Genomic DNA, 25,069 nt, shown 5'->3' with positions numbered 1-25,069 from the left:
CCTCCTCCATACAGACAAGAGGAAGGAGCGGTGAGATCTGTGTTATAAATACTGGCTTTGAGACAGCAGACAGCAGTGTGTACACAGGACATTCCCTCAGATCTTAGGAAAACAACCTGACTCAGGTGAGTGCTAGAGATACAGTTTGTGTAAGATACAGTAGATTTGTTTCAATCATCAGCACATTGTGCCTGAGCACCTGCTGAGTGCTCCTTCAGATTATTTGTTATAATTTATTGGATTTTATCTTTTAACTCTGTCCTCATTTGTTCTGTTCTCCCTTTCAGTCCTCACAACCACACACATAATGGCAGGTTAGTGCTTAGGAACTATTAAGAATCCAAAAACATCATCACTGTCGAGATCTTGGTCATCACAGGTCATGAATAATCCTGTCTGTACCCAAGTGTGTGGACAGCCAGCCACAGTAATTGCTCCAAACATGTTTGTTTTTTCTGTGCACTGAAAGTCGATGCCTTTTTTTCTGCAGATGAAAGCTTTCAGAAGGAGTTCCTGGAGACTCACAATGCCTACAGGGCGAAGCATGGTGCGCCGCCACTGACGCTCAGCAGCGACATGAATGATTCATCTCAGAAATGGGCCGATCACTTGCTGCAGCTCGGTGTCTTCAAACACAGCGATACAAAGAATGGAGAGAACATCTACAACAAGACTGGCTCCGCGGCCGTGACAGGTGAGATACACAATCGTATTCATTGATACATTTGAAATAAGGAATGCCACTATTCTAGACTGATCATTTAAAAACTAAATGAATAAGCCTAATAGCACACTCAGGGGATTTGGTGCTGCAGCTTCACTTACTGCAGTGTAACCAGCAGCTCCTGGGGGCTGAAATTAACAAGCTTTAAGACATTCCTTAGTCAGTTGTGTAACTTAATGAGACTTCTTTACTCACTATGCTGTTACACTATGTTTAGCATTTACCACTACACCGTAATTTTCTCTTACAGCTTCATATGTTTGCCATAATGGCATTATTATCATTTTGTTTTTCAATCACCTCATTGTAGTTTGTTCATATTGTGTTCATATTGTGTTCTTTTTGTGCGTTTCTTTTCTCTTTAGGGAAAGAAGCTGTGGATGCGTGGTACGGTGAGATCAAAGACTACAACTGGAGCAGTCCTGGGTTCGGCATGAAAACTGGTAAAACACATAACATCTGATGGGCTCCATAGGGAGACATTGAATAAAGCCAGATTTGAAATGTGTGGGTAAAATATATATCACTTTAAGATAATGACTTTTATTTTTTTCTGTAATAATCTATCAAATTCAGTAGAAAAGCAAAACATTTATATCAACCTTTACTTTTAAAATATTATTCATTTATTAAAACACTGAGCAATTTAAGTTAGAAACACATCAGCACACATTTGTCCTCACTTCACTGCTGTGCTTCTTCTCGCAGGGCATTTTACTCAGGTGGTTTGGAAAGACACCACTAAACTGGGCGTGGGTGTAGCCTCTGTTGGTACCAAGGCCTATGTGGTTGCCCAATATTCTCCACCTGGCAACATGAACATGCCGGGATACTTCGAGAAAAACGTCCTTGAGAAAGGTAAGAAATCACCAAATTATTTATCTGTCAAACTAGACCACTGGTAATCACTCCATTACTTTAGTTTTACTGTTTGTCCACTAAATATTATACTTTTCTTACACTACATGTATTCGACCACACTATCATTTATTTTTACTTTGAAGATTCCAGTTTTACATAAAAAACACATGGCCCACTTCTATATAAAATGCATGTATGTATTATTTAATGTTTTAATGTGTGATATATAATAGCATTCAAATACAACATTCATGTAATATATTGACTGTATATGCAAAGGAGTCCGTTTCTAGTTACTTTAGGAATGTTAATCACACTTTGCTGCACAAACCTATGATCTTTTACTCATATATATATATATATATATTCGAAATGCAGTCACTCAGTATATTTAAACTGCCACTTTTTAAAGCTGCAGACACATAATGACCTGTTTTGGTTTTAAAAACACACAGAGGAATGCTGCAGCACTGGATTTATAAAAGAATCGTGAAATGGTAGTTGTGGTTCACTGTCAGTGAGCAGAAACTCGTACATCATAACAAACCAGTTATGTTGGATCCAAAAGCTTTTTTTTATGTGCTTGATGTAACAGCTATTAGAGGATTATCTCCTGCTCACAGTATGTAAGGTATACGAGGACATATGTCTTCTCATGCAGCCACTTGTGGGTAATCTAGCAGGTTTAACTTGTTCCTATGTTTTTCCCTGCAGCAGCAGCAGCAACAGTCGTGTGTTTCTGGTGATTCGGCTTAAGTTTAACAAATGACTTTTACAGGTAGTGGACAAGTGGGGAAAGGAACAGGCAGCAGCCCCAGTGGGGGTTCTGACAAGAGCCAAAGGAAACGTTGCACACTGCTATAGATGACCTAGACCGTCCCTGCTGCTTGCTGCCTCTTAATATTCCATGTTGTCAATGAAAAATTAAAGCTTGTCTTATGAAATTGTTTTAATTGAGAATGCTTTTAGGTGTAATTTCTACGCTATTAGAGAGAATTTCAGTCAGCAATGACTTCTGAGTGATTAATACCTACAAAATAAACACAATAAAAACAGGCCATCTCCAGATTGAGCTAAATTGACAGTGTGAAGTTCCAAAATGTACCACGAGGTGGCAGCATAATATAACTAATCGTGTCCTCTCTTCAGGTTGGAAAATTAAAATAACTCACACAAAGATCTATTCTAGTGAAGCCAAGAGACACGAAACCAGCTGCACAGACCTTTCAGAATCAGTTTTTGATGTCATATTCTTAGATTATATTATATTATATTATTAGAATATGAATAATCTCAGTGTTTCAGAGTAACATAATGTTCACATACAAGTAATAGACTACATCCACTATAGTCTTATATATTCTGCTTCAGCTGATGTATTATCAGTTAGAATAGTGACAAAAATACATGTACTCTGTGTCTGTCCACATGCGGGGAGCGGGACGGCCTGATCGGAGCAAAGGACGTGACCTGCTGGATTTCAATCATCAGGTAAATACATGCACTGTGAAGGTCATCATTATATGTGCAGTATTTGACCATGAAATACCTGACAAGGCTGAAAAATATTTGCCTGTCCCCTCATGAACCATGTCAGTGGCTGGTATACAGCGCCCCCTGTGGCTGTCGGTGCTCACAGACAAGGTTCTGGTTCTAACCCACATAAAAAAATAGTTTGGGCTCAAATTTGACCGGACTGTGATCTGGTCCACATACCACGTGGAATGATGGCACTTGGACGGTCTGCTCCTATTTGCCAGATCTGGGCCACAATTAAGCCATAGCAATACCTTTGTTAGCCAAAGGTACCAAAGGTGGCACGAAATTGTACTATTTGGGTCAAATTCACCTTTTACCACACTGGCCATATTAGGTTCACATCCAGACTACACCTTGCCAAGAGCACAAATAAAAAAGAACATTTGTTTTTTAGATATTTGGGACACATTTGCTATTTTACGAGTAGGCCACTTTAGGTCCACATCCATTTAGTCCAGACCACAAGAAGGTCAGATGTAACACATCTTTGTCTGAAGAAGCCCACACATTAATGCTATTTTAGAATGTATCTGTTTCGACTCCAACTCACTGATAACACTTTCTTCATCAAGCGCAGGTCATCTTCCACTGTGTCCACCATGTTTCCACTGAAGACCAGAAGTAACCTCCCAAACACAGGCTCCAGGTCCAATTGTTTTCATTTTACTCAAAATTTGGTCTTTGTTTGTTTTTATTTTGAACATCGTCTATTACTCAGGATGTGTGAAACTGTTTTGGACAATAAACATTAAATGAATTACACAAGACTCTCCTTTACATCTTTCCTGGATCTCAACCTTCTCAACTGCTGCCAGTGACACAAAGGGTGAACACATTTACTGTCTCAGGGAAACTACATTTCCCATGAGCCCTGTAGTTGTGTGATCCCTCCCCTTTGCTGGCATCTTGTCATGATGCAAGCCTGAAGCTGCCAGGAAATCTGCACTGCAGGCCGAAAGCCATTAGAGGCAACCAGTCTTTTAGCTGATGACATTCTAGTGAAGAATACAATATGGTTTATAGTTAACGTAATGCTACATGGAGCAAACTTGAGCTCATCTCTAAAACAGATGTTAATACTCTCTGTATTTATTACATGTCATTTGGCAGACACTTTTATCCGAAGCAATTTACAATTAGTGTATTCAACATCTATGAGGGGCCATTTAGGGGTTCAGTATACTGCCCAAGGACACTTTGGCATGCAGATGGGGAAGACTGAGGATTGAACTGCCAACCTTCAGGTTTGGAGGACGACCACTCTACCCCCAGAGCCACAGCCACCTCAGTACGTACACACCAAGTCCAGAGATGCAGACGGATGGTACAGTTGAGACAGGACCGCGTGGCATCGAGTTGGCCCTTACATTACAACAGTGCTGGTGTTTTTATGTAACATGATATTCTGTTGTAGCAAGCTGGGATGATGCATCCTGGACTTCCCCTGCACCACGCTGACCATCATTCTTTGTGCTCTGTAGGGATGTGACTGTGCATAGCCCGTTGGTGACTGTCTGGTTTTATTAGCATCAAATGTACTTCTTCACTCTAATCTCTGGAGAGCAGCCATACAGGCACTCCTACTGTATGTGTCTCTTAAAGGCACACATACTAAAGGATACAGGGGGAAATCAATGGATGCAGCTCTCTCTGTTTTATTCAAAGGCAAGACTTCAAATATTTATTTGGCTGATGTGGTCTGACTAATGGTGTATGCCATTTTACTCACCTCTGCAATGCAGCTAGATTGCATCTACATTTCCAGTTGTTCCAATGGAAGGCTCTCATCTTCTGATGATATTTAAAAAAATAAAAATAAATATTGATGCAGAATCAGGGAAGTTGAAGAAAGGGTTTACATTTTTCAGATTGAATGGTTGTGTTACATTTGATACATGTGAGGACCCCATGACGTAGTCTAGACAAAATTTTAACTAATTTTAACTGGAAAATGTCAGGAGAGCAGTTTGCGTTAAAATTAGGAATATGTAGCATCATGTTCACATAGTACTTCATATTTTGGTTCATAAACACCACATTATCATAAGTATCAGGGCTCTGAAAAGATTGTGTAAGAAACAAAGTCTACTCTGAAGAAAGAACCACACAAACTTTGACAAAATAGACTCTTTTTTGGGGAAGACAAAGGAATTTCAACAAGACCCTGATACTCGATCGTTTGACCCAAAAGCAGATGCTACACAAGGAAAGTTCCAAAAAATATTCTTTAATTAGACTTATGGGGTTGGTACACAGAAAGGCAGTGGTATCCAAAGGAAGGACAACAGACAAAGGCACAGTAAAAAAAGGTTGGAGGAATCATCACAAACAAAACAACTCTGGAAGACTGACATGGAACTGATGAAACAAACTGACACTGAACAAAAAGAAACACAAAGACTAAATACACTTGGTTGCGTGACACAGGCAATGCTAATGTAGGCACTGTACCTCTGCAACCAATCGAAATTTAAATTTCTGACAGAGCATTTTTATGGGCTTTCAATCTGAATATTAGGCCTCATATAAATCCTCCATCTTATTCACAACTTTGACATAAGCAGATCATTTTGATAATCTGTTTATTTTTATTTCTTCATGTCCCACTGACCCAGACATTCACGGGTATTGCGGGTGCTGATCTCCGTTATGGTAACAACATTCACAGAATCACTTCCTCTTTAGCAGGTTGTCTTTAGAGCAAAAGCACAAGGGTTTTTGTTGCTTTAATGCTTTGTTGAGGACTTCTCACCACCACCTTCCCCAGCTCTTACAGATATAACTGCTTAATGAATGAAAAAAAGAAATCCACCTTAAAAATGTTGTACAGTAAAAAACATTAAAACTCTAGACAGCGCCTGTAGCTGAGGGGAAGAGCGGTCGTCCTCCAACCTGAAGGTCGGCAGTACGATCCCCAGTCTTCCCCATCTGCATGCCGAACTGTCCTTGTTACATAACTTATGCACACATTGCTGCGAACATCCCAGAGAATGTTTACCAGGACCTGGTGTTAAACTGCACCAAAACACACAGTATAAGTGAAAGTAAGAGCCTGAGGCCGCTCAGTGTCACATGAAGGACCAGCAGTCTAAACCAGCACAAGGGCACACAGTGTAAAATGGTCAAATCAGGGCCTGTGTCTTTCTATCTTTACATCAGCCACAGTTGAGCAGGATACAGGAAACCATCCTGGTAGGGATGGTCTGCTTTATCTCACCTTAGGAGGCCATGTGCTTGGAAACAACGCAGAGGAAGAGGGGTTTCATGGTGGTTTCATAACATTCAGTTCCGGTAGATTTCAAAAGGTAAAGCATCATGTTTTCTTAACAAATGTAATAATAAAGCATTATGATTTTTGTTTACAGTTGAACAGGGCTTGTTTACTTCTGGCTTCCTCTCCACAGGCTGAAGCTCATGTGTATTGTGCTACTCAAACCCAAGGGCCATGTGAACACATGTCTTCTCAGAAGTAAAATAGTTCAAACTGGTGGCTTTAATATATACTTGAGTAAAAAAATACTTTCTATTATATTGGGAGTTGTGAATTACCAGGGGGCTGATTTTCGGACAGAGCTGAGACTTTTCTGCGCTGTGCTAAGCTACATATGTTGCATCACGGCTGAGCTTCTGCTTCATTTATTTAAATAAAAAAAGAAAATCAATAACAACGATATTTTACCCTAAAAAAAATATAGTTTTGAATTACAGAAAAAAATCTAATCTGATTTAAATCTAATTAAATCCAGTCTTAACTAACTCTCCACCATACACAGCCTAATGTGTTTCACATGAGCTTGGCTTTTTCACATATATTCAAATACTGTCTCAAAAGTCAGCTATCAGTGGCCTACATCCAAAAACTCTCAGTGTCAGCTTTCAATTTGACAGCTCTGTAAAATTGCTTCTTTCCCAGCTCAGCCATTGTACTTTCCAGCATCTTTCCCAAAGAGACCTGAGGGTGTAACTAGCAGTCATAGACTGAAAGGGCCATGGTGTGCTGCAGAATTTGACACTGGCTGAGTGCTTCTGCAGTGGGAAGGCAGTAACCTGATATTAGAGTGATTCAGTGGTTCTCCCAGCAGACATACTGTACATGAGCCCAGCTGCTCTTGTCTGACACCTGTCGACCCTAACAGCCCTTTCCCCACAATATCTATAACAGGACCAGTCGCACATGAGATGGACATTCGACCAGCTGGTGCATTATTGTCCTCAAAATGCATTTAAGTTTCAATGTTGAATGCAAGTGTCATAGTTATTCTAAGCTCTCACCTGATTTGTATCTTCCTCTAACTTGTGTTCTACTGTACAATATGGCCTCGTCTTACAAGCCCACCTCTGCACTGTATAAGTCAGTGGTACCCCTGGAGGCATGAGCCATAACCATGGGGGGAAATATGATTAAGATTCAAGCAGAAACACCTAACTACTAATTTCACAGTCAGTCTGTATGTGGAATGCATATCTTGTGAACCATTCATCTTATCAACTTCACACTTGGCACGTCTGTTGGAAAATGCCAGCGGACGTGCAGTGCTGAATTTGGTGTGACTTCGCGATGTGGTCCCTTCACTATTAACAGAAATTGAATAAACAGGCGGCCAGCACAGTCAGTGGAGTCTGACTGCATGTCTTCAGTCTGTGGACCCGCAGGGAACATGTCTTCTTCTACATCATCAGATAAACGACAGCAATGGTCGGCAACTGGCAGCCTGTGGCCAATAGTATTTGTTCGACCAAATCATTTTGATAATCTGTTTATTTTTATTTCTTCATGTCCCACTGACCCAGACATTCACGGGTATTGCGGGTGCTGATCTCCGTTATGGTAACAACATTCACAGAATCACTTCCTCTTTAGCAGGTTGTCTTTAGAGCAAAAGCACAAGGGTTTTTGTTGCTTTAATGCTTTGTTGAGGACTTCTCACCACCACCTTCCCCAGCTCTTACAGATATAACTGCTTAATGAATGAAAAAAAGAAATCCACCTTAAAAATGTTGTACAGTAAAAAACATTAAAGCTCTAGACAGCGCCTGTAGCTGAGGGGAAGAGTGGTCGTCCTCCAACCTGAAGGTCGGCAGTACGATCCCCAGTCTTCCCCATCTGCATGCCGAACTGTCCTTGGGCAAGATGCTCATTCTTCTCATGGAACAAAAAAGTGCGGCTAATAGATGCACTGTATGAATGAATGGGTGAATGTAAAACTGTACTGTAAAGTGTTTTGAGTGGTCATCAAGACTAGAAAAGCGCTATATAAATACAAAACCAAAACCATTTAATTGGACTGCGTAGGTCCCTGTGCACCAGTCGCTAACTGGCAGTCATCAAATAGTTCAAACCATTCTATAGGAAGAGAAAATCTAGGATCAAACCAGAAACATGTGTTTTTCATGCCATGGGCCAACATCTGGCTTCCAAAGGAGAGCATGACTGAAAATGTTTGGGGGACCACTGTTTTAGATTGTACAAATTACAATCACTTACCATATGCACATATTTTCGTTATTGATACATACATGATCTGTTTATTCTGACCATGATTCAGGCATTCATCATTATCTTAAAGTGCATTTCATTGCACTGGTTCTTACTCTGTTTAAGTCGTATTAGCTGTTGTTTTGGCTGTTTAATAGTAATTCAGGGATTTGGAGCCTGTTACTTCATCATTATAAATGTATCACTTGATGCTGTTTTCAACAAAGGTTCTTTGAATGAAAATCCAATAGGCAAACAAAACATCCAGCAAAATGTCACAATTTTGTGCAACACTAAATCGTATATTTTGAGATTAAAGCTTCTCATAATGAAAATTCAACATCTTTAGATTTTAGTCATGTCATGATGGAAATATTGAAATGCTATGACCATATTCTTCACTACCAGATTTCCTCCCTCTTTGACTGTAGGTGGATATTTATGATGAAATTACATCAGTGGCATAACAGGAAATCTGGTTAAAGCATATAACCTTTGAGCAGGGTTGATGAGGGCACATCTATCCCAGCAGCATCCATTTCCCTTTTGTAGTATTGATCTGGCTGCTGGAGGCTAAATGCTGCATGCTGCATAGTCATGAGAGATGCTGAGTCATGGGATGCAGCACTGGTTCAACAGGGCTTCACAGACACACGCTGCTTGTTACTGTACCGTGAGCACACTAAGGCAAGTGCCTGGTCATGAGGTATGGTGCTCTTGAAAAGCATCAAATAGCTCAATCTCCTCCCTGTCCACTGAAAGCTTTTGACCTGCTCTGGCTTTCACCACAAACCACTCGGTGCACCTATCCTCCCAAAGAAAGAGGACAATGAATAATTCATCGGTTTTTACACAAAGGCAACAGACTGCAGAGAAACAGAAATGACTTAGATCAAACAGAATCTCCACTGAGTCCTGAGGCTGCCTGCAATACACTGTCAGACTCATGTGGCCTGCTAGAGTATACTGCACATGTTAGAAAGTACAATGAATCCAGTCCTATGTTAGCAGGACTGTTACCACGACTTCACACATACTGAGTTCATGAGGCAATATTTCCCTAAAAGAATTACTCTACACCCCAAAAATTGTCAATGTCAAAATCAACAACCAAAATCTTAAAAAGAATTAATCTGTTTTATCTACATTAAGATTTTTAATTATAGGGCAGGATGGGGGTGTGGTTGTGAGCACTGTTGCCCCACAGCAAAAATGTCCTGGGGTCTTTTAATATGGAGTTTGCTTGTTTCCCTCTGTTTGCGTGGGTTTTCTCTGGGTACTCTTCCTCTCACAGTCCAAAGACATGCAGTCTGGGGTTAGGCTAATTGGAGACTATAAATTGAAGGTAGGAATGAATGTGAGTGTGAATGGTTGTTTGTCTCTGAATGTTGGCCCTGAATTGGATTGGTGACCTGTCCAGGGTGTAACCCGCCTCTCGTTCGATGTCACCTGAGATGGTCTCCACCTCCGCCTGCGACCCTCAAAAGGAGAAGCAGCATGATGGATGGATGTTTGACTATATTTTCTCTAATTTATTTCTCCATACATTACGGTCTGATACCAGGTGTAATTCTGCAAATAACTGCTTATAAAATCCAATATGCCTTGGTTTTATTTTAATTTATTCAGTCCTTTGTCCTTGACAGGACTAGTGGTTTACATCCATGGAAGATGCTCCGTGAGTGCTTGGAGCTTGGATCTAAATGCCAATGTTAATATGCTAGCATGCCCGTAATGACAATGCTAATATTTAGCAGGTATAATGTTTGCCATGTTCACCATTAGGATTTATTGTGTTGTTGGTGCAGAGCATTGCATGATTATAAACTGATCATACATCATAAGGAGAATATGAATGCAAATGTCCTATCAATCCATCCAATAATGAACAATATGGAACCATAACTGTCATCCTCATAGTGATACTTGAGTCAACATCAGACGATGACCAAAATCATTATGATTCTTCCTCAGGGCACCATGACAATGTATTAAAATGACACATGTCACATCTACACAGTGGTTGCCCGAGGTATCACTTTGTGAGCCTACACACTGACACTGGCCAAAATGTATGATATGTGTGGAACTGTAAACTCTGAAATGCAACACATTTTATTATAACATCCCAAATTATTCACATATATTACCGAGGACATGACCTCTGTCTCCTCAGTGCTCATCTTCATGTTACAAAAACTGAATCGAATACCATGTTGTATATTTCTCATTTCACACAGATTATCTATCCTCATGAGAAAAGAACAAATAAATTGGATGCACTGCATGTCCACAAAATCATGTGGAAGAACATGTGGAAGAAGCTGACTGGCATGAAAAGAGCTCTGACCTCAACCCCATCCCAGACATTCAGGATCAATTGGAAAGCAGTGTATATAAATGAGCATGGCTTTAAAATGAGATGCTCAGAGTTACACTGAATGTATCTTAAAATCTGATTACATGCCAATAAAGTCATACTGCATATATGTGAAAAACTCTCAATGTATGTCATTTGTTTTCCTACAATACCCACTCCCTGCACCTAAAATACGGTAAGCACGTGTCTAGTTGTGTTTTGGCAACTAGAAGTATACGACATGAAGTCATCATGTTAGAGAAAGATTAAAGTCTGGAAAGTTAATACTGGAAAAATTGGCTTAAGAAATAATGTATAGGAGATGGATGTGCTGTAGGGAGAGACGCTTGGATAAAAGCGTCAGCTAAATGAAATGTAATAAATAATAATAATAATCACAGCACATCTATAGCTAAAGGGGATTTCAGTGACCTCAGCAGAGTGGTCCTGTGAACCCTGGGCCTTTGCTCAGGGGTCTCCAGAATCGCTATATCTCCCTGCTGAAAATGAGATACTGATAACAATAATAACACATAGTTTTGCCAAATCATGAGGGCATGGGATTCCAGTGCTGAGCTAAACGCTGTGGGTATAGTCTGAAAAAGTGTCATATTGTGTTCAGCAGTTTCAGGAAGCACTCTGGAAAACAACAAGACCCAAAGTAAAAAAGGGAAGAGGCTGCAATACAAGCTAGCTGGTCTTATATGCTGAGTCATTCTCTCAGTGACATACCTCTGTCATGGAGCACACAGAGCAGGCTTTTGTGTGTTAGACTACAATGCACACAGAGAATGAGCCTGGCCTACATACTGTGTGATATGATGTGGAGTGTAGCAGTGGTGTTCCTGCCAGGCCCAGAGAATATGAATTTATTAGAACACGATTAGATTTAATGAAACAGAATGAATCCATTGCTATTCATACACCCCCAGAAAGCCCTTACTTTTCTGCACAATAACTAATCTACATAACAATGTATGGTATGTACTGATACTGTGCTAAAGGCGTGGCGGCTCCACAGAAAGCCTACTATGAAACCCTGTGCTAATGCACACCAGTCTGCTGTGTCCAGCCTAATCGTCATGGTGACCACTCCCTAGGAATGGCGTTCCATCCTTAGAGACAAGGCCTGGGCGACTGCAACAAGAAGAAATGCTGGAAACACAGCCACTGTCTCAGCTATCAATAAAACCATCTGCCCTCATTTAACAGCAACATGAGGATAAACCTTTCTTTTCTCTGTATAGTGTGTCAGATTTTATACACATTGTGTTTGAGCCTTACATTGGGGCTGCATGCTTGTATGTAATATTCATACTTTATCATCAGAATGAACCACGAATGCGTGAGATTCTCCCTCTGAGGGTGAACCTGCAGCAGCAGCAGCCGCTCCCCTCTGAGCTCTAACTGCAGCACAGGCCCAGGGTCTGACGTGTCCATTGTGCTCTGTGATGAAAGTCTGTAGACTACAGGCCTAACCAGCACATGACTGGAAATCCCTGTTGTAGCATGAGCAGAGGCAGGGCCTGTGTCATTGCGACAGTTTCCGCTAGTGAATCCTGTCACTGACAGCTGCATCCTGTTCGCCACGTCGGCTATGGCTAGCGAGCCGTCGACTGGGATTGTGATCATGAATTTGATCCAGGCCTCGAATAGGAACACGTTTCGCTGTCTACGTCTACAGCTTCGATGCGGCAGTGAAGTGCAGAACAAAGTGTGATGTCAGCATCGTGAATCTATTCCGCCATCTTGAGGGAAGTAGTCCAAAGTCTACCGATTAATAGTCACACGTTAGAGATGACTGTGACTGGCAGACTGTCTGGTCCAATGGCAGATGAGTCTTAGTAGATTTGATTGGTCAAAATTTGTGCCTGCAAAAAGTACTTCCGCGGATCAGCCAATAGGCATTCGAGTGGCGCAGAAAAGGCGGGTTCTATTGTAGTATAAACGGGAGGGTTGAGCCGTGCAACGCGCACAAAGAAAGCTCAAGTCGTCTGTGTCGTAGACTCTCCACAAACCGCTGCGAAAATGAGGGAAATCGTCCATCTCCAGGCCGGACAGTGCGGGAACCAGATTGGTGCCAAGGTTAGTGAAACCCTTTTTATCACTAGAGTCCTGAACGGAGTCATTTTATTTCAAGTGAAATGTGTTGTCCTTTTTTTCTGGTGTGTGAGCCGCTGCTTTGTGTCCATACGCGTCCCTGAAAACCACACCCTGGGAAGATCAATGTGCCCTACTTAGGAAACAATGGGCATTAAACGTTACATCTACACTCGGTGACTTTTAGGTGCTGATTTAGCACCACAATTTTATCGAAGAATGGACGAATTAAAGCCATTTAAACTCAAATTTGACATGTTTTTCAAATTTCCATTGAAATCACTTGGTCCATCCATTATAAATGTATAAGATGTTTTAGTAACCGTTTAAAATCCATCTGAACATTATCGGTGGGATTAAATTAGGATGTTAATTCATTAAAACCGTTACTTAACGGTAGCGCGGTGCGAAAAAGGAAGTGAGGGTTTTCTTTTATAAGAACGACAGAGTTCTGCAGTCCTGTAACGTATTCGCTCGTTGGGTGGTTTTTGTGCTGCTAAAACGTGTTTGCACCGCTACCAGGAGAAATAAAGGCTCTTTTGTCCGGGAGCGCAGCTGCGGCTCAGCCAGGCGCTCCTGGCAGCGCAGTCTGAACTGCGCCTGTTCTGGGCGGAGTTGGCGGCTAGTGACGTAACGAAGAATTTCAAACTCCTAACCCATGAGTCTCAGCCAATAGGGGGGCAGGGCGCGCGCGCCGAAGGCAGCGTGGCGGGAAATTAAGATTGATAAAATACAACTTTGATAAAAATAAATTCTAAAAAAAAAAAAAAAAAATTAAAAACGAGCAAAGTCAAATTTATTCTGGTGGATGGTCATGTATGTTTTCCTCAGTTAACAAGTTCTTTTTCTCTTGTAGTTCTGGGAGGTCATCAGTGACGAGCACGGTATCGACCCAACAGGAACCTACCATGGAGACAGTGACCTGCAGCTGGACAGGATAAACGTGTATTACAATGAGGCCTCAGGTTAGTTTCTTTCAGTCTTCATTTTACATGACTTGAATTGCAGCGTATAGTCAGACATGACATTTTCTCTCTCGTCATGATTTTGCAGGCGGTAAATATGTTCCCCGTGCTGTGCTGGTGGATCTGGAGCCGGGCACTATGGACTCTGTGAGGTCCGGACCTTTTGGCCAGGTCTTCAGGCCAGACAACTTCGTTTTTGGTAAGATTTCATTAAATGTGTATTTTCAGCTATTATGATGCACCGTTAGTTCTGCAAAAAGCTTAATCTTTAATACTTCCCTTACAGGCCAGAGTGGTGCTGGCAACAACTGGGCCAAGGGTCATTACACAGAAGGTGCAGAGCTGGTGGACTCTGTCCTGGATGTGGTTAGGAAAGAGGCAGAGAGCTGTGACTGCTTGCAGGGCTTCCAGCTCACACACTCACTGGGTGGGGGCACTGGCTCCGGTATGGGAACTCTGCTCATCAGCAAAATCCGGGAAGAATACCCCGACCGCATTATGAACACCTTCAGCGTGGTGCCCTCCCCCAAAGTATCAGACACAGTTGTTGAGCCCTACAACGCCACACTATCAGTCCACCAGCTTGTTGAAAACACAGATGAGACCTACTGCATCGACAATGAGGCCCTCTACGACATTTGTTTCCGCACCCTCAAACTCACAACCCCCTCGTACGGAGACCTCAACCACCTGGTCTCTGCCACCATGAGCGGCGTCACCACCTGTCTCAGGTTCCCTGGGCAGCTCAACGCTGACCTGCGCAAGTTGGCTGTAAACATGGTGCCATTCCCCCGTCTGCACTTCTTCATGCCAGGCTTTGCTCCCCTCACAAGCCGAGGCAGCCAGCAGTACCGATCGCTCACTGTGCCAGAGCTCACCCAGCAGATGTTCGATGCCAAGAACATGATGGCTGCCTGCGACCCACGTCATGGCCGCTACCTGACAGTGGCTGCCATCTTCCGTGGCCGCATGTCCATGAAGGAAGTGGATGAGCAGATGCTGAATGTACAGAACAAAAACAGCAGCTACTTTGTAGAATGGATCCCCAACAACGTGAAGACTGCAGTCTGTGACATTCCTCCCCGTGGCCTCAAGATGGCAGCCACCTTCATCGGCAACAGCACAGCCATCCAGGAGCTGTTCAAGCGCATCTCCGAGCAGTTCACTGCCATGTTCAGGCGCAAGGCTTTCCTCCACTGGTACACCGGAGAGGGTATGGATGAGATGGAGTTCACCGAGGCAGAGAGCAACATGAACGACCTGGTGTCCGAGTACCAGCAGTACCAAGACGCAACTGCTGAGGAGGAGGGAGAGTTTGAGGAGGAGGGTGAGGAGGAGCTTGCCTAAACTTAGTCTTCCCTCTACTGTTCTTAAAAATGGTATCGTTCTTGTAACATGTATGTTTTCCAGTGTTGAGTGTTCTGTCTGCTGTTGGAGTTAATAAAAGTTCAACAAACGGCAAGCTGTCTGGTTTTTAATGACTGTGCATTCTGATACAGACTTAATTATCATGTACATGTTTAGATGATTGGCAGATGCATGGTTACATAAAGATGGTGGCATGAAAGCAGTTAAAGTAATATTGCCCAGATATATGTTTACTTGAGCTTGTACTGTGCCTCTTAAAGGCTTTACTTTACTTCAGTAGTTCTCAGAGCTTTACTCTGGTCTGGAAATGCTGAGAGTGCCATTTCAAAACCATAAATCCAGTCTACATGAGCTTGTTCATTAAACCTCAACTATGTAGACTTCAACAGCGATGGGTGACGCATAATGTCATAATCAGGTCAAAGTCCATGAATTGCTGTGTAAACGTGATAAGCTGGCATGTGACTGTTTGAATGGCTTGATACTACTTGTGTTGCACAACGATATGAAAATGGTGCAGATATTTATGTTACCTGAATAAGGTTTCTGAACAATTTAAAGAAACTACAATGCTCCCAGAGGACAGTGATGTAGCACTTCCTGGTGAACAGTAGGGGGCAGTGCTGGTTAAGCCATTCTTTTCCACAGCAGGTAGGTGATGATGCTTGAGGCCAGTGCCAGCAGTGTCCAGCAGCACACTCTCTTCACCTGACCCTCCAAGTGCTGCTTCTCCCCAAAGCGTGACACGAAGCCACTCTGTCAGACAGAAATAAAACAATTTCACCACAATATATAAAGTGATAGGATGTGTTCTATACAGAGGGAACACCACTAGACATTGGGAAGCATTATTATCTAGATACGACGTGAAGAAACAGCAGAAATTGCCAGTCCATTTGGTTTGAAGTGTGATCTAACAAACCAATTCAACAAATCGCTTTGTATTTTGTACAATTCAGTTTTGATACAACTCTGTCAACATTTGTAATAGCATGTTGTCTGAAAAGGATGTTGATGTACACCTCCAAGGTTGGATTATTAACCAATTAATACAGGCTGTAAAAAAGTGTATAAGGCCATTGTGTGGCACTTAGTTTGTGGTCATTTGTGAACTGAACATATGTTATATTTTTACCAGGATTTTGTATCAAACTGTAATTACATAACCTTTATAATAACAAATCATTAATACGATTGATACAGTATTTAAATTAATTAAAAGTAATGAATTGATTTTATTTATCAATTGAATTTACTTAAATGTAAGAATTATAATATTTTTTCATGTTATTAGCAGGTGGCAAACAATGCACAGAAAGTAAGAGGGATTCAACATAGTGACACATTGCTTTGTTTATAAGAGTCATCTTCCTCTTCTCTATATCCACTTGTGAGCACTCACCCATCCTCCCTTGTCTCGTATGTCAGGGCAGATGACCCTCTGTACGTAGGCGCCCACACACTCCTTCAGCTGGGGCAAGACCCCCAACATGCCCCTCTCATGGCAATGCAGAGCCATCTGGCCAGCCAGCACATACACTGACAGCACAGCGCTCCAGGCCAGGTCCCTGCGGCGCCCCACAGGGACAGGCAGAAAGAAGTGCTCATCAAGGATGCTCATGAGCATAGGGCAGGCTGTTTTCTCCGTCACATCCTGGAAGACACGAGGCCAGCGTCTGAAGAAGATGGGGAAACGGTTGAGGAGCTCGTCCCCTGCATGGCGCAAGGCTGTGGTGCAGGCAGTAGGGGCATGACCCATGCTCCCATCTGCCCCCCCTGTGGTAATATAGTCTATGTAATCATGGGCCATCAGAAATGCTTCTCTCACTAGTGGATCAGGACTGTCCAGGCCCCGTATGGCCTCTGGCTCCTCCAACTGACACATAGTCACCTCTGACCACTCAACTAACCACCAAGCTTTTTTCTCATTAGGCCTTAGCTGACAGATTTCCATGCAGCAGAGCCAATCTCCATGTCACCTCCGTCTGTCATGGTGCTGTAGGGATACAGTGAAGTAAAAACTCACATTAGAATAGAGAGGAGGGGAATTAACATGCATACTGCAGTGTCATATAATTAAGTATGTTCAACTCACCTACTCTTCAGTATTACAAACACACACCAATGCGGAGGGAAGAGACAGCAGGTGAAAGAGTTTTGAGGTCCGGAGGAGTGTGTCTGTGTGTGTGTTGCAGTGAGACTGGGTCAGCCCGTCCCCTCACCAGCTAAATATAGAGCCCTTGTTGGAAACTGACACTGATCTCCAACCTCATATGCACAGTCATGGCTGTTCCTGACAGACATTCCCATTCTAACACAAGCAGGAGGCTAAATAAAGAATAAAGCACAGAGAACCTGCACACCGCGGAGGAACAGGTTAGCTTTACACTGTGTGTGTGTGTGTTTGTGTGTGTGTGTGTGTGTGTGTGTGTGTGTGTGTGTGTGTGTGTGTGTGTGTGTGTGTGTGTGTGTGTGTGTGTGTGTGTGTGTGTGTGCGTGTGACGTTAAGACAGCTGGAATGATGATTGCAACACCATCACAATATCTCACAGCAGAGTATTGAACTTTTTGTGATTATTGTTTACATTTCAGCCACTGATCTTGTAACATTCAATGACCTTTATGCTGACTGCAGCTAACTGCATTTTACTAAGCTTAACTTGCAAAACATTTGTAGAAATTGTTGTTGTCATAATGCGATACCAGTGGTGAAAAGTAATTTTACACAAGTAGCCTGCTGAATAAGAGCAATTTTGAGGTACTTGTATTTGAACTTGTATTGTCTCTGCAATTCTGGCATTTTATACTTAAAGTATAGTCATATAAAACCAGTCAATCAATTAATTAATCAAATTGTATTTGATATTAATAATAATAATATTCACAAATCACAATGTATTGCATTAGACAAAGCAGTAGTTGAAAGTAGCTCCCTATAACAGTAAATCTCTGCTTGGATAATTCACAGTTGTTGTTGTGAAGAAGTTTAGCTGGAACAAATTTCTGACAAAGAAATAATATACAATCTGTTGACAGGGCTGACAATATCAACACTTCAACAGAAAGTAGTCCCAAAGAAATGTGTTTGCGGTGAGGTTAACGCATGCTCAGCCAGCTCATGATGTGGCCCTATAAAACTATTCAACTATATATTAGTTGTATTGTCGTCAAAGTGACCATCACCTGTAACCATAACTTTGTTTTATTATTAAAAAATGACATATATTGTTCCTTATTAAATCAAAAATGTTAAAGGCCTTTTTAACAGAACACACTCTTATCTCCTTGCATTCTACGGGCTGACCCACTGTCACACTGTCACGGCTTAATGGCACACTTTAATTAGCACATCCCATGTTTGAGAGGGCCTGTACAACATGCCTTCATTATATTATACTGGGTATTGTGTGTATTCAGCCATTTTCAGCTACACATCTTGTTATTCCACTTAAATACCTCCCAGTCGGGACAATAATAAGTAGTTCTACTCCTACTGGGTCAAAACCATGCAGTTGAGCTAGATCCGGTTCAAGACACAAACCTGAAGTAGAATCTTCATTTAATATTCATTCTTAGTCATGAAAAGACAGTCTTCATCAATTATTCTAGTGAGTATATAATGGATAAAACATAGCTCCAAGGAAATCTGTTAACCATATGTGCTCTGTGGATTAGTTAGAGTAATGTGACAGAGTAAAGACATGTTGTCAATGAATTCTTAAACATCATTTCCAAGTTCTGTGAGTGGCACACAGTAAAATCCCACCCTCATCGCATTAGAATACAGAGACAGGTTTGACATAGCTGGTACAAATAAAAGCAAAGCTAGCTGCATGGAGAAGCACCAGTACATGTCAGTGAGGGCCGTCAGACCTGATGTCACCACACGGGAGCAGTAATGTATTACTAGATACACACAGCCTCTCATTTACCACTGTGTACGTGTGTGTGTTTTGGGGCTGTGGCAGGTATTTAGTCACATATGCACTGCAATTAAATCTCCCCACATGTTCAGCAATAATCGTTTCTCTCTATTAAGTAAAAACACGCTGTATGTAAATGCAAGCATGAGGAGCCATTCTAATTAGATTCAAGTAAACATATTTAAATTATGGATACTGCCTATTAGAGCCCTTCTGTGGACTCACACTCAGTCACATGTCGACATCTACATTGTCTTTTAAGAGTTACTTCTCCTTTTTTGAACTGGCTTATGCGTCACGGGGGGGATCAGTCAAACGCTCTGTGTTTTGCATTTATGTTCGTTGTTAATATACTGATTTATAGCAGAGCAAAGACATGATCAAGTGGTACCATTAGTGGCTCTGTGTTCTCTGGCCATCTGGCGCAGCATACATTGTGAATGTGCATGGGAGGGAAGATAAGGCTAACCATCCAGAAAGAGCCCTAACCTACCCCCTTCACAAACACACACACACACACACACACACACACACACACACACACACACACACACACACACACACACACACACACACACACACACACACACACACACACACACACACACACACTGTTTCAGATGTAGCCCACTATCAGGGTAAGTGTGTAAAATGGCTACCTTGTTGTTCCTCGCTGCGGAGCCATGGAACAGGGGAAGTGACCGGGTTGATAGAGGCTGCTATCAGGCCTCTCATGTGGCAATGTCTGCAAGCAGAGGAAACTTCCTGTCTCCTGTAGGGAGGATTCTCTCGTGTGCACAGTAGCATTGGTAAAGCATGTATAGGAAACAAGCCGCCACTCATTATTCTGCTTTGACTCCGTGGTGCATTGTGAGGCTGTGGCTAGATGCTAACGTGAGCTTTAACCTTTACCATGTTCATCAGTTTAGCATGTTAGCCAATGTCATTGATTTTGCAGCTATTTGTCTCAAAATATTTGATCAACTGAAATTGTGATCTGATTATGGTGCCAGATTAGGAAGATATGCATGTGTTTGTATGTACTTATCAATCATGGTGGCATGACAGGGAAATTCAGGGTTCCTCTTCTGAAAACCACATATTCTTCCCCAGAGTCCTTGTGCTTTATCCATGCAGATCCAGGAACGCTGCTGCAGCCACATTGTAGTTTGTGGGTCGTGATGGCAGCTGATGGGTTATGATTCCAACTCGATTGCTTAGCTATACAATATGTCTATACTCACATATGCTACTATTACTTTTAGGGATCCATCACTCTCTCTGAGATTTTTAACTTTTTGTTTTTCCATTTTTAAAAGGGTTCTTTTTGGTAGTTTTCCTCACCCTAGTTAAGGGCAGAGGGGGAAAATCCTTGTTAAGCCCTATGAGGCAAATTGTGATTTGTGAATATACAAATAAAATTAAGATAATTGATTGTTTGAACAAAGTCATGGACCCACAGACAGTTCACCCACAGCACAAACTTGCTTAGTAATCAGTGGTCCTGTCATCGTGGGCAGATTAACCTGCTGGGGGCCTGATGGGCAAAGATTTTTTACATGGCAGCTTCGTTATTTACAAGGCCAACAGCAAGCGCACTGAAGATGAATCAATTAGCTGAGTGACAGAAGATAAATCAGCAACAATTATGATAATTAATCCTGTAATTCCTTTTCAATCAAAAATGCCCCAAAAAAATTAAGTTTCAAGCTCCTCAAATGTGAATTTTCTTTCTCCACAAAAACCATAATGATCTTTGCTTTTGGACAGCTAATTTAAGAAAGTTATATGTTTGAACAAGTTACCCTGGGCTTTGTGGGATTTGATGTTTACATGCAAAATGTTACATATTAAAAGATTAATCAGGAAAATAACTGGCATCATCACTATGAGTACGAGTTTCATCATCAGCTACAGCCCTGCAGTACTGAATAGTGTCCCAAGTTCTTAATCAAATTTAGGATGCATCAAAAACTCAACTTAGTGAACCAGGGTTTTTGGGGTCCCTGCAGGGTCAGGGTTCCAGATCGGAACTCTAACCCTCTTGCTTTTCAGCACTCAATCCTAGCCTCCAGTTGAATCATTACATATTTTGTATTTATGATTGATTTTAATCTATCAGAGGAAAAAGTAAATTAGTGAATTATCAGCAGTAACTCAGCAGCAGAGCTTTGACCTTGGATCAAGGGATACGAGTTTCTACCAACAAAAAAGAGTTGATAAGAGCCAGTAAGGCCTGTATGAGTGGACAATGGTTCACACCTCCTCTACTGAACACAATAGTTCCATTTCTCCTTGCTTCCCTGCCAAGGTGTTTTTGTCATTACATTACTGCTCCAGGACACCACATGTCTGACAAGTATCTGCTGCAACTTAATGTGAAGCCTTACAAACTTTCCCTCTCCGCTAATAGCAAATGGAAGAGTTTTTAACTGAAGGTGACAGTGATCAGTGACGTGAGGCGTGCATCGCCACAGAGCGAATCTAACCACTTTGCAATGCAGAAACAGCACAGTCTTGTTCTGCTGAATGGAACAATGCAGTGTGTGTGTGTGTATGTGTATGTTTGCCTGTTATCTTTAGGCAGCATAAGAGTATCTCTCGCTCTCAGGAAGTGGCTTATCAACATCTACACAGAAGTTGAAATGCACTTTGAAGTTCCTACCCATTGCAAAAAACAGAAGGCTCCAATACAAGCTGCAAGGTGACAGAGAAAGGTTGAACAAGGCAGACAGATGAAAACAGACCTCCTCCTGCTCCTCCCCACCAACCTGCAGTCAAACAATCGCAATCTCCACGCCTCTTTGTTCAGGACTCCCATCAGCCTCACAGTGGGGGGTGTGGTCAGAAAGAGGAGGAAATTGCTCTGAATTTCTGGGTAATTGAAAACACCTATATCCCCCTGTGTCTCCATCACTACCTGCTTTAAAAACCTCCACACCCCTTCTTCATCCCCAGCGCCCACCTTCTATACCAATACATCCCTAATGGCACCCCTTCCCCATCCTGTCCTCCATCTCCCACTGCACTGAATTGATGTAAACGATTGTGCGCCCATTTGCTGTCTGGAGGAGAGGTGACCCACTTGCGCGGTTTGCTCACTGTCTACTGCCCCACCTTCTCCCAATTGCAGGTATTGATGCCCTGCCATTGTTTCGCCCCTGCCCAGGGGGTGGAGTGGTTTGTTGGGAAATTGGGGGACCCCTCAGGTGTTTGATGGCTTTTATCGATTCGAACCAGACTCTCCAGCTCCCGTTTACCCTCTGCTTTGCCGCACAAGCTTAAAAGCTGGATCTGCAATAGCAGCAATTGTTAAGTGGTACTATTCTGTTCTGCCGATGCATGAGCCCTTTTTTTTTTGCCCCCATGTGTGGCTGATCAATGCAGACAGGGGCCAGTGTGGTGTTTGTGCATCTCTAAATAAAACTGCTCAACTTTCAAATGTCATTCTCATTAATTGCAGCATCTGTTTTTATGAGAAGTAACTTCCATCTTTCTCAGCAACGCCTCCAGGAGGTACAGCAGTATTTTACAAAGACATAAATTGATTGAAGGGTAATCTAGAAAAATAATGTTGATGATTTACTTTTGTCTCAAAAATGTAGACGTAGGTAGATTTTATTGTTTTATTTGTATAGTTTGAGTTGTTATTTAACGGACAGTAGATTGGAAATAAAACATAGTGCATCATTATCCGGGTCGCTACCAAAATGCTACTAACAGGGCACCCAAAGATACTGTATGTAAATCATCTGAGCTCAGTGCTGCTGATCAATGTCAGGCACTTCTCCTTTGTCTGGCACCTGAGACTTCAGTGTGACCCTAAGGCCCCTAGAGGTTGTGTGATGACAGCAATCTTGCAGGTTCACTGGATGACACATGTCAGAAAATGGTTCTAATAAAATAAGGAACTGTGACAGACGAAATAGCAATAGCAAAAAGCTTAAAAACTAAATAAGGATAACTTTTCAACATCACATGATTTTCTCACTGCATCTTTACAATATCTGTTATCAATGGTTTGCTGGGTGGAATATGTCTGAATGGTGAAAATATTGTGTGTTCTTACTACTTGTTAACCTCACTTGCTGCACTTTTGCTCACAGGAAGTTAGACTTTCCAACTTTCAGAGACGAAAATTAGCAGTAGCCACACAGCCGAACACACAAAAGCTTGCCACTTACAGAAAGTCAGGCTTCAAAAATTCAAGGGAAAAGACATCAGAGTAGCAGACACACTGACTGATCCCTGGGATGTCTGGAGCAAAACTGCAGTAATGAGCGCTTAGCACCAAACATGGAGACAAAGTAAAAAAGGAAAATAACAAGGAACTTGCAGATTGCCGCTTTAACAGCCTATTGAGATGTAGAACAATCGGCAGCAGCGTGATCCAAATGGAGCGTACAGAAATAGAGCTTTAGAGGCTGTTGTGTTCATAGTTGTGAAGGAGAGGAGAGATGAGAATTGACTCTCCGGTGCAGAGAGCAGGCTCTCCATGCCAATAACCACCTCTTCATCGGCAATCCTTTGACACCAGCGTTCACCCACTGGAATATATATCACTTTCAAAACCTGCTCTCCAAATATTTAATTTTCAACTTGAGGTGTACCTCTTGTTTATATAACAAAAGCCTCCTCTCAATTAGAGCACCCGGGGGTGGGAGGAAGCGAGGGTGCATATCTGTAAACCCATACCCCCTCCTGCACTCTCTCTCCCTCCCTTCTCTCTCTTCTCTCCCTCTGACACACACTCATTTATGAACAGTCACACACACACACACACACACACACACACACACACACACACACACACACACACACACACACACACACACACACACACACACACACACACCCAACAGCTCTGTTCCTGCACACTCTATCTCCTCCTGCATAGTTTTGGAGATAATGAGATTATAATCTATTTTTGTCACTCAGTTACCTGCAAGTGATGCATTAGTAGCAACATTCCACAACACCACGGCTATTACCAAAGTGAATGGGAATGAAATTGCTTTTCCCATTTTCCCACTTTAACGGCTGTCACACTCACAGAGGTGAGAGCGCTGGCTTACCTGGCCATGTTTGATTTGCCCTTATTCCAGCATCAGCCTCCACCTCAGGGACTCTGAGGGTCGTGGTGTGACACTCCATGTTGAGATTACATAATTTAGAAGCATTGTAACACTACAATACTGCAATATTCATCTAAGTACCCAGTTAGACATAAAGAGGGTGGGGTGGGTGGTTACAACACTCAACTGTGGTATAGACGCATCTTTACAGAAATATTTAGTAGATTGTAACTGAGACAAACCTCGACTATGTAATAATAACAGGCGCGTTTCTATGGCTGGTGATAATGTACTAAATGTAACTGTGCACACAGATTATATGTGGTTTATATTGTGCTTCACATTTCACATTTATTGTTAACGATGTAAGTTTGTATCAAACATGAACTGACATTTGGTACGTAAGTGCTCAGTGGAAGGTCAGACGGCAGTAAAAAACAGGAAAAGGTTTGATATAGTCCTCAGCTGGAAACAAAGTGATCACAAGATATTGTATGTATCTGAACTACCAAATAGCCCATACAATCTAAGCAGTTTCAGAAGAAAATTAAATTGAATCAATCAAATTTACAATTTCACCTCAGTAGTGCAGGGAGGTCCATGTCCATTTAAAATGTCCCAAGTGAAGATCCTTCTATATGAGCTGCTGTTGATATGACTTGGAGCCAAAGCCTGATCA

General features: G+C 42.0%; 3 protein-coding genes across 7 annotated transcripts; 2 read left to right on the top strand and 1 right to left on the bottom strand.

The window, feature by feature from the left end:
• Positions 1–287: 287 nt before the first annotated feature.
• LOC117767886 (Golgi-associated plant pathogenesis-related protein 1-like) lies at positions 288–6,612 on the top strand. 4 transcript variants are annotated; one of them, XM_034595857.1, is made up of 6 exons: positions 288–314; positions 491–694; positions 1,090–1,167; positions 1,433–1,584; positions 3,031–3,076; positions 3,697–3,733. In XM_034595857.1, the coding sequence occupies exons 1-5, from the start codon at positions 308–310 to the stop codon at positions 3,034–3,036; spliced, it is 447 nt and encodes a 148-aa protein (XP_034451748.1). In that variant the 5' UTR covers positions 288–307; the 3' UTR covers positions 3,037–3,076; positions 3,697–3,733. The 4 variants fall into 4 exon arrangements, with proteins under 4 accessions (XP_034451748.1, XP_034451749.1, XP_034451746.1 ...); XM_034595858.1 differs by having other exon boundaries at positions 3,702–3,730; XM_034595855.1 differs by lacking the exons at positions 3,031–3,076; positions 3,697–3,733 and adding an exon at positions 6,347–6,612 and having other exon boundaries at positions 1,433–1,582.
• Positions 6,613–12,544: 5,932 nt separating this feature from the next.
• On the top strand, positions 12,545–15,486 carry tubb2b (tubulin, beta 2b). Its single transcript, XM_034595806.1, has 4 exons — positions 12,545–13,044; positions 13,916–14,024; positions 14,113–14,223; positions 14,311–15,486. The coding sequence occupies exons 1-4, from the start codon at positions 12,988–12,990 to the stop codon at positions 15,369–15,371; spliced, it is 1,338 nt and encodes a 445-aa protein (XP_034451697.1). The 5' UTR covers positions 12,545–12,987; the 3' UTR covers positions 15,372–15,486.
• bcl2l16 (BCL2 like 16) lies at positions 15,479–17,777 on the bottom strand. 2 transcript variants are annotated; one of them, XM_034595859.1, is made up of 3 exons: positions 17,488–17,777; positions 16,795–17,388; positions 15,479–16,148 (listed from the first exon to the last, which is right to left on the bottom strand). In XM_034595859.1, exons 2-3 carry the CDS (start codon positions 17,344–17,346, stop codon positions 16,020–16,022), a joined length of 681 nt encoding a protein of 226 aa, XP_034451750.1. In that variant the 5' UTR covers positions 17,347–17,388; positions 17,488–17,777; the 3' UTR covers positions 15,479–16,019. The 2 variants fall into 2 exon arrangements, with proteins under 2 accessions (XP_034451750.1, XP_034451751.1); XM_034595860.1 differs by having other exon boundaries at positions 17,492–17,777.
• Positions 17,778–25,069: the final 7,292 nt, after the last annotated feature.

This window comes from Hippoglossus hippoglossus, chromosome 9 (assembly GCF_009819705.1).
Source record: "Hippoglossus hippoglossus isolate fHipHip1 chromosome 9, fHipHip1.pri, whole genome shotgun sequence".
NCBI classification, from domain to species: Eukaryota; Metazoa; Chordata; class Actinopteri; order Pleuronectiformes; family Pleuronectidae; genus Hippoglossus; species Hippoglossus hippoglossus.
Note: the sequence above shows the minus strand (reverse complement) of the source record. Positions and strands in the feature narration are given on the sequence as shown.

What these genes read in the sequence shown, in the direction of transcription:
- LOC117767886 (XM_034595855.1), top strand. An exon ending in TGGCTCCGCGGCCGTGACAG is followed by an intron (nt 695 to 1,089) that starts GTGAGATACACA and finishes TTTTCTCTTTAG; the next exon opens with GGAAAGAAGCTGTGGATGCG. An exon ending in GAAAAACGTCCTTGAGAAAG is followed by an intron (nt 1,583 to 6,346) that starts GTAAGAAATCAC and finishes ATCTCACCTTAG; the next exon opens with GAGGCCATGTGCTTGGAAAC.
- tubb2b (XM_034595806.1), top strand. Translation starts at nt 12,988, where the DNA reads ATGAGGGAAATCGTCCATCTCCAGGCCGGACAGTGCGGGAACCAGATT. An exon ending in GGAACCAGATTGGTGCCAAG is followed by an intron (nt 13,045 to 13,915) that starts GTTAGTGAAACC and finishes TTTCTCTTGTAG; the next exon opens with TTCTGGGAGGTCATCAGTGA. An exon ending in GTATTACAATGAGGCCTCAG is followed by an intron (nt 14,025 to 14,112) that starts GTTAGTTTCTTT and finishes ATGATTTTGCAG; the next exon opens with GCGGTAAATATGTTCCCCGT.
- bcl2l16 (XM_034595859.1), bottom strand. Translation starts at nt 17,346, where the DNA reads ATGGAAATCTGTCAGCTAAGGCCTAATGAGAAAAAAGCTTGGTGGTTA. An exon ending in TACGAGACAAGGGAGGATGG is followed by an intron (nt 16,149 to 16,794) that starts GTGAGTGCTCAC and finishes TCTGTCTGACAG; the next exon opens with AGTGGCTTCGTGTCACGCTT.